The following is a 17000-nucleotide window of genomic DNA, read 5'->3' as shown; positions in this document are numbered from 1 at the left end:
TATATATATATATATATATTTTTTTAAAAACCTTTCAAAACTCAATAATATGAAAACAAAGGATCCAATAGTCTAATGTTTAGATTTGTTTATCAGCTATGCAACTTTGGGCAAGTAAAGAACATTCAATGAGAGAGTGAAGTGAGACCTTGTACTGTTGCTAAAGAGAACAGATAGGGGCAGGAGAGAGAAACAGACATCGTACACAGAAAAGGATCATGGGGTGCTTCATAGTCAGATAGGAAAACTGTCAAAACCATATTGCCTATTTTCTTCATGGTAACTTCTAGGAACAGTCTTGGGACATGGCCCAAGTATAATAGAAGAGTTTTGAAAAGGGCGTGGAGCCTGATTAAGGTTTGGATAGTAGGATTGGATATTATGGCATATATTCAAAAGATATTTGGTATTAAAAGGACTGGAGAGGCATTCCAAGTCAGAGTATCTGAAGCATTGGGCAATTTCAGGTCATAGGTCATCAGGTCCCTTTTCCTGAGTGACCATCACATTGCCACCCACAAGTCTGGGAATAGAGCATCCTTTGAGAACCACCTCACATGCCTGCCCATCACTCCTACTGACCCCCACCAATCACTGCAGTCAGATGGAGTGCTGTCCTTTGTGAAACAGCATTAATAATAGTGATTATCTCAAAGACAAAATGAGATAACCAATGTAAATCATGTAACATAATTCCTGGAACACCCAGAGCTCAATAAATATTGGTTTCCCTTTCCTTTTCCCCCTTCCCCAACCAAATGGAAGGCAAATTGCACTGCTGGCCCCAGTTCAGAGGGTTTTGAATTTAGAGCTCCTGTGCTGAGCTCTTATTAAAGGATCCTGGGTTGAGCACAGTGACTTTTTATACAACTTGATTCCAGATTTTGACGGCCCCATTGCCATATGTGACAGGGAGTCAAAAAGCAGAATGGGAGGGGCCCCAGGCTCCAGAACCAAGTTGCCAGGCTCTGGCAAAAATCAATAGGTAGACAACTTTTCTGTTTTATCTAGAAACAGAAAGGATTTATGCTTCCCCTCCTGCTGGCTGAGGGCCCATCAAGAGAGTATCCCTCCAGTCTTTCCACTGCCCCTCACTCACTCCTCGTCAGGGAAGGAGAAATGCATGGCCTGACCGGTAAACTTCCAAGCAGCACCTCTCCAGAGGTGTGTGCCGCTCAGCCCATCTCCCACTCTGCTGCCTTTTCAGAATAGGCTCCCCTGGGAAAGGCCTATGGTTGTTCAGCTGTGAGTATTGCTGGGTATTTTTGAGGTACAGTATTGGGAGGGCCACATGGAAGCCACATTGGCCCAAATCAGCTTTAATGAACTCTAAGAAGGGTGGTCATCATTGCTTAATTCCTAGGTTTATCTCCCAGTTGGTTCTGAACTTGGGAGGGGGAGAGGAGTGCCCTCTATTCCATGCACACTCAAGCACAGACAAGCACCAGAGACAGCATATTTAGTGGCATGACCGTGATCCCCTAAAGGTCCCCTTCAATTTGCATTTTCCCACCCGTTCTAGACCTCTCAGACTGACATTGCCACCACCAACTTTCACACCAAAAGAATGATAGACACATAATGATGATTCTTTCTTGCCTTCCTCCTGGAGGTCAAGGTGTTGGACTTCAGTGGCTCCCACAGGACCTAGCATGGTTCTGAGCATGTGGAACTCTGATAAAGAATCAGGACACTGGGTTCAAGCCCACTCTGTCCCTTCCTAGCCATGTGACTTCAGACACATCAATTCACCAATTTGGATCATTGTTTCCTTATCTTATTTATTTTTTTTAAGTGACATTACGGTAGAATGAGCAAGAACTTCAGCTTTTCTTCAATGTGGCAAAAATGAAACAGTCAAGATATCTAATGCTTGTTTATATTTTTGGCAAAAGAGCTCTACATTTTTCAGATGTGCTTATGATGTCCTATTTAGAATGTAAACTCCAAGACTCCTACTATTTCCCACAAGTGTTCAGATAAAGGACTCGGAACCTAGGAATTCTCAGAAAATGATGTTACTACCAAATTCCTGTTTAAATGGACCAGAAATATTCTAGAATTGGCCCACTGCTTTGCTACAGGATTTAACATAATTTTATTGTAGTATTACCAGGAATGCAATCAATTTACTGATTATAAAGCTATGCCATTCATGGTTTTCTTAAGGAGGGGCTGGCAAGAACTGGGGCCCACAGGCCAAATACTGCCCACTCCCTGTTTCTGTAAATAAAGTTTTACTAGAATACAACCACACTCATTTGTGTACATATTATTTCTGGCTGCTTTCATGCTGCAATAGCAGAGAATAGTAGTTGTAACAGAGACCGTAGGCCCGTGAAGCCTTGAAGAGTTACTATCTGGCTTTTCTACAGAAAACGTTTGCTAACCCTCATTCTAAAGAATCTTTCAGTTAATCATACTTGATCAAATTATGCCTCATGAACGTCCTTAACATGTGACTGTGACCACAAGAATGTGGCTTGTCTTGCATGGTCTTTCTTTTCAACCTCAAGAGAAGAAATTTGTCTAGGTGATTTCCAATATAAGCATCAATCAATACTCTGACTCAGCCAATGAGTAATTTCCTTCATGAGGTTTTTGGAGGGTTGTTTTTTATTTTTGTTTTTTGAGTTTTTATGATTTTGTTTTATATTTAAAGACACACTTCTCTTTTTTTTTAATTGAAGTATAGTTGACACCCAATGTTACATTAGTTTCAGGTATACAACATAGTGTTTTGACAAATTTATATATCATGCTCTGTTCACCACAATAGAGCTACCGTCTGTCACCATACAACACCACTACAATACCAGTGACTGTATTCCCTGTGCTGTAACTTTCAGTCCAGCAACTTACTCATTCCATTACTGAAAGCCTGCATTTCCCATTCCCCTTCACTCTTTTGCCCATCCTCTACCCACCCCCTCCTTGGGCAGCCATCAGTTTGTTTCCTTCATGAGGTTTGATTTCTTCTGAATATCTCAGACATCTGCATCTCTTATGAGATTGGAGAAGCATTGGCAAGGCCCATCAGGAGTCTCAAATTCCAGCCCCCTCTTTGACCCTAATTGACTAAACCTCTTGGTGCTTTACTTCTGTAAAATGGGGAGGCTGGACAGATGAAGATGAAGTTTCCTTAAAGCAGATAATTATGGTCCAGAGTGTGACGTGCATCCTAGAAGGCCACACTGGCTGTTATGAAAGCCCAAGGAATGGTATCACAGCTGGATTTACAGATGAGAAGGGACTCAAAGAAGGATTCCTGACATACTTCTGAAGAATAGGGAAGAATTCATGCTGCTGGAGAATGAACTGAACAATAAAGCAAAAATGTACCTTACGGAAGCCATCATTTTATTTGGCTAATTAGGAAATGTCATCTGTTTCAACATCAAAACCCCAGGAACGATCTAAATTCAAACAGACTCTAATGTGTGCATTACACTGTGCTTCTGAATACACATCATGAAAAGTCACTCTGCAAGCAACTTTTCACAATACAGTCCCCTTTTTTTGTGAAAAGAGATTTCTTTTCCTTCTTCAGCTAAATACCAAGATCACATCCAAGTCTTGAAAAAGACATCAATTGCCACAGGCATAGGTGGTGCGATGATCATTGCATAGGACACAAAGTCTTCTTGGGAAAATGAGATCAATCAGAGAGTGTGAGCAAAGGATCATTCCAGGGCTGTAAGCAAGGTCAACAAGAGATAACATAATTGACTTCAAACTTTGGCAGTAGGATTAAACAACATGCTTACACAGCAATCATTTTCATGTCATTAGACCATCCAAACATTCACAACAATAGATTCTGAAGGGAGAAGAATTATCTCAGTTGACCTAGCCATGCAATCTCAGCAGTGATTTCTAAGTAATCACTGGCTCTCCCACAATCCAACTGCCTGTACGAATGTCAGAGGTAGAATTAGTTCATGCATTCAACAAATTTAGTGAGTACCAACTATGCACCAGCACTTTTCTATAGGGACACAGCTGTGAAGGGAGGAGACAAAAATCCTTGCCCTTGTGTAACTTAAATTCTAGTGGGGCACCTTCGTATGGAGAAAAGCGCAAAGAATTTTAACTACTATCCAATAGGACATATTGCCATTCTGAACAGTCCTGAAGGGATATTTTGCAAAAGAGTCTAAGCAACACCTGAGCCACCCTTCCCCCTGATCCCTTGTCCCTTCATCTTAGTCTCTGTGTCACAGCAATTTACAGAACAGGGTAAAGTCAAGGCAGCTTGATCCTTTTTTCTTAATGTAACCTCATTATCAAGCCACATGATCCCCAAAGCCTCAAAACATTCATATTCATAGACTTTGAACCACTTTGGGAATCTTGACTGAGAACACACACCTAATTTCTGAAGAGAATTTAGGTTGCAAAAAGGTGCATCATCACTTTAACCTAGCTTCCCCCCTGCAAAGTAAAGGGGCAAATTAAATGTCCAACTATAAATTAATGGATAGGTTAATTACTGTTTTTACATGAGATGAAATCACACGCAGCCATTAAGATTATATTTACAAAGATTCTATGATAATGTAGGAAAACACTTATTATAAAATGTTAGGTAATCAAGCAGAACAAAACTATATATATGTTCAATAGAACAAGCCGGTGTAAAAATCTACTAAGAAAAATAAAAGCCCTGATGGAAATGTTCCAAAACATTAACCACTGATATACTTAGGTATTGAAATTATGGGTGTCTGTCTACTTTTTGTATTTTTTTTCTTTAGTCAACATTTATTATTTTCAGAATTAAAAAAATAATAATTATAAGCCTAAATATAGTTTTTAAAAGGCAAGGACAAGTATAGAACAGTTTATCATGGTAGCTAAGAGCCTGAGATCTGCATTCAAACCCCCCTGGGTGTGAACCATGACTCCCCAAGTTACTGTGTGACCTTGGGCAGATTGTTTAACCTTTCGTCCTCCTAGTTACTCACCTGCAAAATGGGGGTGAAGATAGTGCCTATCTACATAGGTTGGTATGAGAATTAGTAGATAATTCATGAAGAGTGTTCAGCAGAGTGTAATGCCTCATAAGTACTCAAAATAACAGATCCAGTACTTCAGCGGCCTCAAAGAAAGAGTTCACACAAGGGGGGAAGGTGGGCAAAAGTCACATCTTCACATCTCAGGAACAACTAACTCACAGCTGTGTTTTCAGTGGGCAATTTTCCCTCAGTCAGAATCAATCCCCAAATCCTTGACTTATATTTTAAATTTTCCCCTGAAGAAGTTTGTTGATACTCATTTTACGGGTATGTTGATACTCATTTTACGGGTAATTACTTCCTTGGTTTTTTTGTTGTTGTTTTTTTTTAAATGTACTGGCCATCATTTATTGTGCACAGTGACTTTTAATTTTAAAAACAAATCTGAAAATTATGTTAACAGGGCCGTCAGAAAACACTAATCATTACTTTAAGATGAAATGACCTCATAAAAATACTGTTTATGGTGCTGACAGTTGTTAATTTGGAGATAAAAGTAATTGATAGAATCATATTTTTTGTCAAATGTTGGTTCCAAAAACAGTGAAATAAAAAGCTAGCCTCTTAACTCCTGCACCCAACATCGTTTTTTTCTGTACAAATTAAACCACTTAAATCTGGGTAAGATAATGTGGTCATTAATTAAGCCTGCACCTTGTCCACAACAGACTTTTAGTATATATTTGCAGAAAGAACACCCATTTCTGAAATTTTAGTTCTTATTGCTTGCCAATACTCATCTTTCTAAAAGATTGAAAATACAGTTCAGATTGCAGAAATATGAAATCTTGACCAATAAAGAAGATCCAGAGGTTAGGACAGGTTAAAATTTCTCTACAACTTCTCCTGAGGCATCCTTATGAAAAAAAATTGTGCCTTTCAGCTTCCAGCATTATTTACCCTAATTTCCAATCTAGATTTCCCTGCTCTTATGACCCTAGAAATTCTCTACTCAAAATAAGGCTGTGCTTCTCTCCGTTCTTGACTTGATTTGGCGACCTTTCTGTGATAGACTCTTCTTGCATGGAGTTTCTGCCTGCTTAACACGGTGAAAGCGTCTTGGACGGCGGAGTTTCACGGGCATGAATTTGAATCTGGCTGGGCACCAGCTGCATCATCTTCTGTTAGTCACTGACCCTCACTCATCCTCGGTTTCTTTGTCTATAAGGCGGGCATCATAAACACAGACCTCACAAGGTTACAGTAGGGCTACTAGGGACAAATGACTGGGCACGGCAGGCGACTTAGTCAGGTGCCTTCCCCTTCCCCTGGGAGTCTTTTTTGAGGGTCTGCAGTCATTCTCCGAAAGTCTTTGATTTCTTCCCAGTCTTTCCTTAGACCAGAAGGCACAGCGGCCCTGAATTTGGGATTCTTAATTTAGAAGAGCATTTGAGCTCTACATTAACTTCAACTCCTTCATAGGACAGGTAGAGGAGTTGGTGGCGAGCGCGGCCCCTTTTCGGGGAGGGGTGTTGAGAAGTGGGGTTCTCGCTCAGGCAGTGGGTTCCCATCACGTTCTCTCTCCCCCGTTGGAAGTCCGGGTCAGGCTCTGCCCACCTCCCTCAGACCCGCAGAGATTAAGTTATCGGCCGCTCTGAGCCCGGTTTCCTTTGGGAGATGCCCGTACGTAGACTCTCTCGGGATCCCAGAACCAGCCTGCCCCCACCCTGCAAAGGAAAGGTGAGGGAGATGGAAAGGGAGAGGGGAGCGAGCCGCCACAGGTGACGCGGCCGGCGCGGAGTTGAGGAGGGAACGGTTTGCCCAGCCTGAGCTGGCCGGCTCGCCTCCCTCTCGCTCCAGCGCCTTCCCCGAAGCAGCCAGAGGATTTGGAGCCGGCGGGAGAGGCGCGCGGGGCCGGGAAAGTGCCGGAGGCGTCCGCCCCGCGACGGCTTCTCGCCCGGGCGGCGTCCATTCCAGAGCCCGGCCCCGCCGGGGGCTCCCCTCGAGCGCGCCTCCGCGCTCCGCTCGGCGTGCCCGGGTGCACCGCGCTCCTGGACGCCGGGGGGAGGTGGGGGGGGGAGCCCGTGGGGCGCTGCGCCCGCAGGGGGCAAACGCTACCTGTGGAAGTAATGTGCGCAGAAGAGGCCCAGGAGCACCGTCGCAGGCTGGCCGAAGAGCGAGCGTGGATGCTGGGCAAGGATCCCCGCGGGCACCGCGAAGGAGGGCAGCTCCTGCAGGAACCAGGCGGCGCGGGCGGGCAGGCGGGTAGCGGCGGGCATCAGGCTCTCCGAGTACTTCCCGTAGCCGGAGGGCTTCGCGAGGTACAGGACCAGCGCCCCCAGGGCGGCCAAAGTGGCGCTGCCTGCCAGCACCGGGCTCTGCTGGCAGGGAACGGTCATCGCGCCGTGATCCCCGCCGGTGGCCGCCGCTCGTGCAGAAGAGAGCGCGGTCTCCGCGGCCCCTTTATGGGGCGCGAGACGCCACCCTGCGTCCGCCCCTTCGGCCTTGCCTCCCGCCCTTCCATCCTGCTTTCGGCTCCGCGCGGCCAGCGGGGGCTCGGTTCAGCATCAATGCCCTTTTCGCCGGGCCGGCATTTGGGGAGGCAGCCGGGGCGAAGGGGAGGGCCCAGGGGCCAGAAACGTCCTGGGGGCCGTCCCCCGCCCCGCCCCCCGCCTGGGACTAGGCCACATCCACGCCTCCGTCCGCGCGCCCACCCTCTCCATCGCCTGCCACTGGTCTCCCCTTTGCGCTTCGAAGACCTGTTCCTCACCAACGCCCTCTGATGCTGCAGCTTCTAGGACAGGGAAATCAGAAGAGATAACCACAGGGACGATTTAGCCGGGGTCTATCTCTCCTTCCCAACACACCCCTGGGCCGCCGCTACGCAGCCTCCATCCTCAGACCACCCCAAGCCAGAATCTCCCCAATTCCTCCCCTTCCTTACGCTCCTTCACTCCCCGTCCCCTCCCACCCAGCCCTGCATCCTTCTTATAACCCTGGGACTGGCATCCAGGCACTTTCCGCGCCCGCCCACCCTTCTGACTCGGGGCTAGGTGCGCCTTCTCCCTCTCAGCCAGTGGCCCCTCTACCCCACCACATTCCCAGGGCCCTCATTCCTCCACCGTTTCTCTCTGCTTTGCTGGGTGCGCCCCTGGGCCTCGGGCCTTGGTCAAAAAGGCGTATCCCCAAAGCGTGGGCGCGCAAGCAAGGGTTGGGGCCAGGAGGAGTGATCCTGTCGGTCCGCGCTCTCCTCTCCAGCACCAGGGGACCCCTGGACTCCGGCTAACGTCTACGGGTTCTGCAGTGGGACGCCCTCTCCCCATCCTCCAGCGGCTGTGTCGAGTTGAATACGGTGGTGCCACTGGGGAAGCTACCTGTGCTCTGAACTTCCAGGCGTGGTTCTTTCTTCCATCTTCCACCCTCCTCTCATTCTTCACCCTCTCGTTCATTATCTATTTCTTCTTCCCTTCTCTGATTCAGTATCCAGACCTCCTTAGCTGCCCTCTTCTGAAGTCGTGTGCCCCTTTTAACCTCTCCCGTCTTTCTTTGACCTGGCTTCCTCCTCCAGGTTGACCTTCTTTTCCCGAGTGCTGCCTCCATCAGTCTTCCATCTTCATGTCCCACCTCTGATAGGGATTACTTTATCCCTATTAATTTTCTCCTCTGGTCCTTACTTCAGGCTCCACCCCAGTCTCCCCCCCCCACCCCGCACCTTTCCTTGGCTTTCTTCATCCTCTCTCTTCAACTCATTGACTCAGGAGCCCCACTCAGTACTCCCCCATCCACTCCTGCCCTGTCCTCCTGGCTGTTCCAATGAAAGGCACACTGTCCCATCTGCCCAGTTTGACGGTGTTTCCTTATACCAGGGACACTTTCCAAATTTGATGAGAACCCCATCTTATAGATCTAAGAACCTTGGTAAACCCTAAGCAAGATGAACACACACCCCTAACACACTCAGCAACCAATTTACCAAGAACAAGTGATGAGGAAAATCTTTAAAGCAGCCAGAAAAAAAAAAAAAAAGACCTAGAGGGACAAAGGTAATAAACACAACAGATTTCTCAGACACTATGCAAGCCAGAAGAAAATGGGATGATACATTTTGAAGTGCTGAAAGAAAAAAATTTTTCAACCAAGAATTTCACATTTAAGGCATCTGGGTGGCTCAGTTGGTTAAGCGGCTGCCGTCAGCTCAGGTCATGATCCCAGAGTCCTAGAATGGAGTCCCACCTCAGGCCCCCTGCTCAGTGGGGAGTCTGCTTCGCTGCCCTTCCCCTGGCTTCTCTTCTCTCTCTCTCTCTTGCTCTCGCTCTGTCTCAAATAAATGAAATCTAAAAAAAAAAAAAAAGAATTTCACATCTAATGAAAATATCCTTCAAAAATTAAGGTGAGGAGATTGGTTTCCAGACATGATGGACTAAGATTCTGACAGGCAGGCAGACAGACAGACACACACACGCGGGCGCGCGGGCGCAAGCAGAAAGTGATGACAAAGCCTGGGAGGAAAAAAATCTACCAGAAGTTACTAGAGAATGAAGAGCAGCAAACAGATACTGATGGGGAAATCACCTTCACATGGCAGGGGGACATGGAAAACTGTAGGCATAAGTTCTTCTTTGAGACTTTCAGCCTGGGCTAAGTGCAATCTGAATAATGCACACAGCAGCGGCAGAGACACATGTGAAAGAAAATTTACCATAGTCCTGAAAAGGAAAAAGCCAGAGAGAGAATCCCTAAACTCTGTCCACCCATATCTCTGGATGATTTTTGAACAGCACATTATAGGAGACTCAAAGCAACTCAGCTCAGACAAAAGTCCTGAACAGACACAAGAAACAAAGTCTGAAGCTCAAACCCAGCCAAGGAAATTACCAGCTAAAACAAATGAAATAATATTCATAAGAGAAAAAGAACCCATAACCTCTACTACTTAGCATGCATATGTCCAAAATTACCTGACACAGGAAAAATCAATTCAATGAAACATATTCTCAAGAGAAACAAAAATCAATCAAGTCCAATACTAAGATGAACCAAATCTTAGAATTAGCAGACAAGGATTTTAAAGTAGCTATTACAATGGCAATAATTTGCTAGGGCTGCTATAACAAGTATCACAAACTTCATGGCTTAAACAACAGAAGTTTATTGCCACACAGTTCTAGAGGCTAGAAGTCCAAGATCAAGGTGTCGGCAAGGTTAGCTCTTCTAAGGGCAGTGGGGGATAATCTGTTCCATGCCTCTCCTCTAGCGTCTGGTAATTTGTTGGAAATCTTTGCCATTCCTTGGCATGTAGAAGCTTCATTCCAATTTCTGCCTGCATTTTCACATAGTCTTCACCCTGTGTATATGTATCTGTGTCCAAATTTCTCCTTTTTATAAGGACACCCGTTGTATTAGATTAAGGGCCCACCCTACTCCAATATAATCTCATTTTAACTAATTATACCTTCCATGATCCTATTTCCAAATAGGATCACATCCTTATGTGCTTGGAGTTAGAATTTCAACGTAGAAGTTTTGAGGGAGAGGGTCACCTGGGTGGCTCAGTTAAGCATCGTAGTCTAGGTTTTGACTCAGGTCATAATCTCTGGGTTGTGGGATTAAGCCCCACATCAGGCTCTGTGCTGAGTGTGGAGGCTTTTTAGAGTCTCTCTCCCCCTCTCCCTCTGTCTCCCCAACTCGTGCATGCTCTCTCTCTCTAAAAAAAAAAGAAAGAAAGAAATTTTGAGGGAGACACAATTTAACCAACAGCAATAATTAACCTCAGTAAACTATAAAACAAAACATGCTTTCAATGCATGAAATCACAGTATAGAAATGGGCAATGATGAGATATTGAAATGGTTTTTTTAAAAGATGGAAATTCTAACTAATAGTACACTGTATGTTAATTGATTTTAAATAAAATAAAGTAAAATAAAATAAAGATGGAAATTCTAGAAACAAAAAATACTATTTATGAAATAAAAAAATTATGGGATAGACATACAACTGAACAAAGAAGATGGAAGGAATAACAAGTGAACTTGAAGATAGATTATTTGATAAAAGTCAGAAATTTACAAATTCAAATTATTCGATGACAAGCAGAAAAACAAAAAAAGCCCATGCTGAGGCAAAGCAAATCATATTTAAGTTATTAAAGGTCAAAGATAAAGAATGAATCTTAAAATTATCAACAGAAAAACAACATATTATATACAGGAGGACACCAATCTGATTAACAGCTAACTTCTTATCAGAAACATGTAAATCAGAATAGAGTGGAACATCTTTAAAATGCTGAAAGAAAAAAATCTCTGCCCAGAATTCTACCTATATCCAGAAAAAGTATTATTGAATAATGAAGGTGAAATATGGATATTTTCAAATAAACAAAAACTATGAGCATTCATAACTTCAGTATAATAAATGGTAAAGTTCTTGTGGCTGAAGGGAAAACATAAAGGATGGTGAGATATGAGTTGAAAGTCTGTAAGATCTCAATTTTTTTAAGTGAAGTAGTACATTGTAACTGTAACTATACTGTGACAGTTATGAATGAATGTTGAAATCAATAGGGCAACCCTATAAAATTTTTAATGAAGAATAACTGCTATGTATAAGGTTGAATGTTAATGAGATTTACTGTGGTAATGATTTCACAATATATACAAACATTGAATCATTATGTTGTACATCCTAAACTAATATAATGTTATATGTAATTATACCTCAATTTAAAAAAAGAATAACTACAAATTCAACAGTAAACTTAAAATAAAAATCTAAAAAGATAATCAAATAATCAGAAGGAGGGGACAGGAAGAGAATAGCAAGAATAAAACACAGAAGAGCTAAATGGTTGTAACAGCTTGGAAGGAAGAAGTGAAACTATATCTTCACAAATGACATGATCTTATATGTAAAACATTAAGGAATCTACTAAAAAGCTTTTAGCACAAATAAATGAGCTCACCAAGGTTACAAGATATAGGATCAATATAAAAATATCAATAGAAACTAGCAATAAGAATCTGAAATGAAATTACAAAGCAATCCATTTACAATCCATTTACAATAGCACCAAAACCCCCAAAATACTTAGGGATAACAAAGGAATGAGACAAAAAAAGGAATGAGACTTAAACACTAAAAACTACAAAACATTGTTGAAAGAAATTAAAGAACACTTAAATAAATGGAAAGATAGCCAATATTCATGGATTGGAAGCCTTACTATTGTTAAGATGTCATACTCCCTGCTATAGACTGAATTGTGTTCCCCTAATTTTTGTATATTGAAGTCCTAACCCCTGATGTGACTGTATCTGTACCTGAAAATAGGGTCTATAGGAGGTAATTAAAATCAAATGAGGTCATAAAGATGGGGCTGTAATCAGATGACAGACTGTGGCCTTATGATAAGAAAAAGAACTCTCTCTCTGTCTCTCTCTCTTTCTGTCTGTCTCTCTCACTCCCATGTAAAGAAACAGTGAGAAGGCAGCCATCTGTGGCCCAAGGAGAGAACTCTCACCAGCAACCAACCTTGCTAGTACTCTGGTCTTGGACTCCTAGTCTCCAGAATTATCACAATAAATTTAAGTTTATTGTCATCCAGTCTATGGTATTTTGTTATGACAGTCTGAGCAGAATAAGATACTCCAAACTGGTCTATATATTCAATTCAATTCTTATCAAAATCCCAGCTGACTTTTCAGAAATGGAAAAGCTGATCCTAAAATTCATATGCAAACGCAAGGGGGCAAGAATAGCAAAACAATCTTTTAAAAGAAGAAAAAATTGAAGGACTTCTACATCCTGATTTCCAAACTTACTACAAAGAAACTGTAATCAAGACAGTGTGGTACCAGCATAAGAACAGGCATATAGATCAATGGAATAGAACTTAGGGTCTAGATATAAATTCATACATCTATGGTAAACTGATTTTCAACAAGAGACACAAGATCATTCAATGGAGAAAGAATAGCTTTTTCAAAAAATGATGTTGGTATAAATAAATTGCCCCATGCCAAAGAATGAAATTGTACCCCTAATTCATACTGTATACAAAAATCAATTCAAAATAGGCAAAAACATAAATGTGAGTTAAAACTATAAAACTCTTAGACAAAAACAGAGATATAAATATGACCTTAAATTAGGCAATGGTTTCTTAGCTGTAACACAAAGCACAAGTAACAAAAGGGAACAAAGATCAATTTGGCTTCATTAAGACTAAAAGCTTTTTTGCAAGTAATACCATCAAGAAAGTGAAAAGATAAGTCACTATGCTGTTCATTAGATCTCCAGAACTGACTTTTCTACTAGTTGCAACTTTGTACCTTTTAACACCATCTCCCCAGTTCCACCACCTCCCAGCTCCTGGTAACCACATTTCTATTCTTGTTCCTGCCTTTTTACATTCCACATATTAGTAATGTCATTTGATATTTGTCTTTCTCTGTCTGGCTTATCTCACTTCACATAATATCTTTAAGATCCAACCATGTTGTCACGAATGTCAGGATTTCCTTCTTTCTCATAGCAGAATAATATTCCATTATCACATCTTTGCTATCCATTCATCCACTGATGAACACTTAGGTTGTTTCCATATCTTGGGTGTTGTAAACAATGCTGCAATAAACATGGGAGTGCAGATAATCTTCTTGATATCCTGTTTTCATTTCCTTTGACTATATACCCAGAAGTAAGATTGCTGGATTGTAAAGTAGTTCTATTTTTAATTTTTTGAGGAACCTCCATACTGTTTTCCATAGTGGCTGAACAAATTCATATTCCTACCAATAGTACATGGGATTTACTTTTTTCTCCACATACTCACTGACACTTGTTACCTCTGTCTTCTTGGTGATAGCCATTCTAATGAGACAATATCTTATTGTGGTTTTGATTTGAATTTCCCTGATTAGTGATATTGAGCATCTTTTCATGTACTATCAGCCATTTGTATCTCTTCCTTGGAAAAATGTCTATTCAGTTCTTCTGCCCATTTTTTAATCAGATTTTTTGTTATTAAGTTGTATGGTTTCTTTATATATTTTGGACATTAACCGCTTATCTGATATATGGCTTGCAAATATTTCCTTCCATTCCACAGGTTGTCTTCATTTTGTTGATTGCTCCTTTTGCTGTGTAGTAACTTTTAAGTTTGGGGTACTTCCACTCATTTATTTTTCTTTTGTTGCTTGTGCTTTGGTGTCATATCAAAAAAAAAAAAAAATCAGTGCCAAGACTGATGTCAAGAAGCTTCTTCCCTATGCAGTATGTTTTCTTCCAGGAATTTGATGGCATCAGGTCTTATGTTTAAGTTTTTAATCAATTGCAAGTTAATTTTTGTGAGTGATATGATAAGGTTCCAATTTTATTTTTCTACAGGTGGCTATGCAGTTTTCCCAGCACCATTTATTGAAGAGACTATCTTTTCCCATTGATTGCTTTGGCTCCCTTGTCAAATATTAGATAACTCTGTATGCAGGGATTTATTTCTTGTCCCTCTGTTCTGTTATATTGATCAATTTGTCCATTTTAATGCCAGTACCATCCTGTTTTAATTGCTACAGATTTGTAGTGCAGTTTGATTTTACACAAAAGTTACCAAAGCTATCCGATAGAGAAAAAATGGTGCTAGAACAATTGGATCTCTCTTTGTAAAAGATGAACTTCAACTCTTCTTCCACGTCATGTACAAAATTAACTGAAAATACATTATAGATCTAATTGTATGAATGAAAACTATTAAAATTCTAGAAGGAAACATAGCATAAAATCTTTGTGATATTGGAGTAGGTCAAGATTTCTTAAACAAGACACTCCAAAGAACAAAGTATAAAAATACTGATAAATATCAACTTCATCAAGATTAAAAACTTTTGCTTTTTCCAAAGACACAGTTAAGAAAACTAAATGTGAAACATAAGGAATAGCGTGGAGAACATTAGGAGAAGGAAGGGGAAAATGAAGGGGGGGAAATCAGAGGGGGAGACAAACCATGAGACAGTATGGACTTCGGGAAACATACTGAGAGTTTTAGAGGGGAGGAGTGTGGGGGGATAAGTTAGCCCAGTGATGGGTATTAAGGAGGACACGTACTGCAAGGAGCACTGGGTGTTGTACGCAAACAATGAATCATGGAACACTGCATCAAAAACTAATGATGTACTGTAAGGTGACTAAAAAAACATAATAAAAAAAAAGAAAACTAAATGGCAAGCCATACATTTGGAGAAAATTTTTGCCACACATATATTCACCAAAGGAATTATATCCAGAATATACAAATAACTCTTGCCATTCAAGAATTAGAGGACAAGCAACNCTTGGACGGCGGAGTTTCACGGGCATGAATTTGAATCTGGCTGGGCACCAGCTGCATCATCTTCTGTTAGTCACTGACCCTCACTCATCCTCGGTTTCTTTGTCTATAAGGCGGGCATCATAAACACAGACCTCACAAGGTTACAGTAGGGCTACTAGGGACAAATGACTGGGCACGGCAGGCGACTTAGTCAGGTGCCTTCCCCTTCCCCTGGGAGTCTTTTTTGAGGGTCTGCAGTCATTCTCCGAAAGTCTTTGATTTCTTCCCAGTCTTTCCTTAGACCAGAAGGCACAGCGGTCCTGAATTTGGGATTCTTAATTTAGAAGAGCATTTGAGCTCTACATTAACTTCAACTCCTTCATAGGACAGGTAGAGGAGTTGGTGGCGAGCGCGGCCCCTTTTCGGGGAGGGGTGTTGAGAAGTGGGGTTCTCGCTCAGGCCAGTGGGTTCCCATCACGTTCTCTCTCCCCCGTTGGAAGTCCGGGTCAGGCTCTGCCCACCTCCCTCAGACCCGCAGAGATTAAGTTATCGGCCGCTCTGAGCCCGGTTTCCTTTGGGAGATGCCCGTACGTAGACTCTCTCGGGATCCCAGAACCAGCCTGCCCCCACCCTGCAAAGGAAAGGTGAGGGAGATGGAAAGGGAGAGGGGAGCGAGCCGCCACAGGTGACGCGGCCGGCGCGGAGTTGAGGAGGGAACGGTTTGCCCAGCCTGAGCTGGCCGGCTCGCCTCCCTCTCGCTCCAGCGCCTTCCCCGAAGCAGCCAGAGGATTTGGAGCCGGCGGGAGAGGCGCGCGGGGCCGGGAAAGTGCCGGAGGCGTCCGCCCCGCGACGGCTTCTCGCCCGGGCGGCGTCCATTCCAGAGCCCGGCCCCGCCGGGGGCTCCCCTCGAGCGCGCCTCCGCGCTCCGCTCGGCGTGCCCGGGTGCACCGCGCTCCTGGACGCCGGGGGGAGGTGGGGGGGGGAGCCCGTGGGGCGCTGCGCCCGCAGGGGGCAAACGCTACCTGTGGAAGTAATGTGCGCAGAAGAGGCCCAGGAGCACCGTCGCAGGCTGGCCGAAGAGCGAGCGTGGATGCTGGGCAAGGATCCCCGCGGGCACCGCGAAGGAGGGCAGCTCCTGCAGGAACCAGGCGGCGCGGGCGGGCAGGCGGGTAGCGGCGGGCATCAGGCTCTCCGAGTACTTCCCGTAGCCGGAGGGCTTCGCGAGGTACAGGACCAGCGCCCCCAGGGCGGCCAAAGTGGCGCTGCCTGCCAGCACCGGGCTCTGCTGGCAGGGAACGGTCATCGCGCCGTGATCCCCGCCGGTGGCCGCCGCTCGTGCAGAAGAGAGCGCGGTCTCCGCGGCCCCTTTATGGGGCGCGAGACGCCACCCTGCGTCCGCCCCTTCGGCCTTGCCTCCCGCCCTTCCATCCTGCTTTCGGCTCCGCGCGGCCAGCGGGGGCTCGGTTCAGCATCAATGCCCTTTTCGCCGGGCCGGCATTTGGGGAGGCAGCCGGGGCGAAGGGGAGGGCCCAGGGGCCAGAAACGTCCTGGGGGCCGTCCCCCGCCCCGCCCCCCGCCTGGGACTAGGCCACATCCACGCCTCCGTCCGCGCGCCCACCCTCTCCATCGCCTGCCACTGGTCTCCCCTTTGCGCTTCGAAGACCTGTTCCTCACCAACGCCCTCTGATGCTGCAGCTTCTAGGACAGGGAAATCAGAAGAGATAACCACAGGG

General features: G+C 44.2%; 2 protein-coding genes across 2 annotated transcripts in view; both read right to left on the bottom strand.

Annotated features, from left to right (window-relative positions):
• LOC100466687 (3-oxo-5-alpha-steroid 4-dehydrogenase 2) overlaps positions 1 to 7368 on the bottom strand; it is a 44809-nt gene extending 37441 nt beyond the window's left edge. Inside the window, exon 1 of the mRNA XM_002927020.4 lies at positions 7077 to 7368. Coding sequence (XP_002927066.1) covers positions 7077 to 7357 — 281 coding nt within the window. The 5' untranslated portion in view covers positions 7358 to 7368. The remainder of the gene's footprint in view (positions 1 to 7076) is intronic.
• An 8445-nt stretch (positions 7369 to 15813) lies between these two features.
• LOC117801788 (3-oxo-5-alpha-steroid 4-dehydrogenase 2-like) lies at positions 15814 to 16581 on the bottom strand. Its single transcript, XM_034657295.1, has 2 exons — positions 16290 to 16581; positions 15814 to 15898 (listed from the first exon to the last, which is right to left on the bottom strand). Exons 1-2 carry the CDS (start codon positions 16568 to 16570, stop codon positions 15814 to 15816), a joined length of 366 nt encoding a protein of 121 aa, XP_034513186.1. The 5' UTR covers positions 16571 to 16581.
• Positions 16582 to 17000: the final 419 nt, after the last annotated feature.

The sequence above is a fragment of the Ailuropoda melanoleuca genome, chromosome 4 (assembly GCF_002007445.2).
Source record: "Ailuropoda melanoleuca isolate Jingjing chromosome 4, ASM200744v2, whole genome shotgun sequence".
Lineage (NCBI taxonomy): Eukaryota > Metazoa > Chordata > Mammalia > Carnivora > Ursidae > Ailuropoda > Ailuropoda melanoleuca.
The sequence above is the reverse complement of the archived record's forward strand: the minus strand, read 5'-3'. Positions and strand labels throughout refer to the sequence as shown.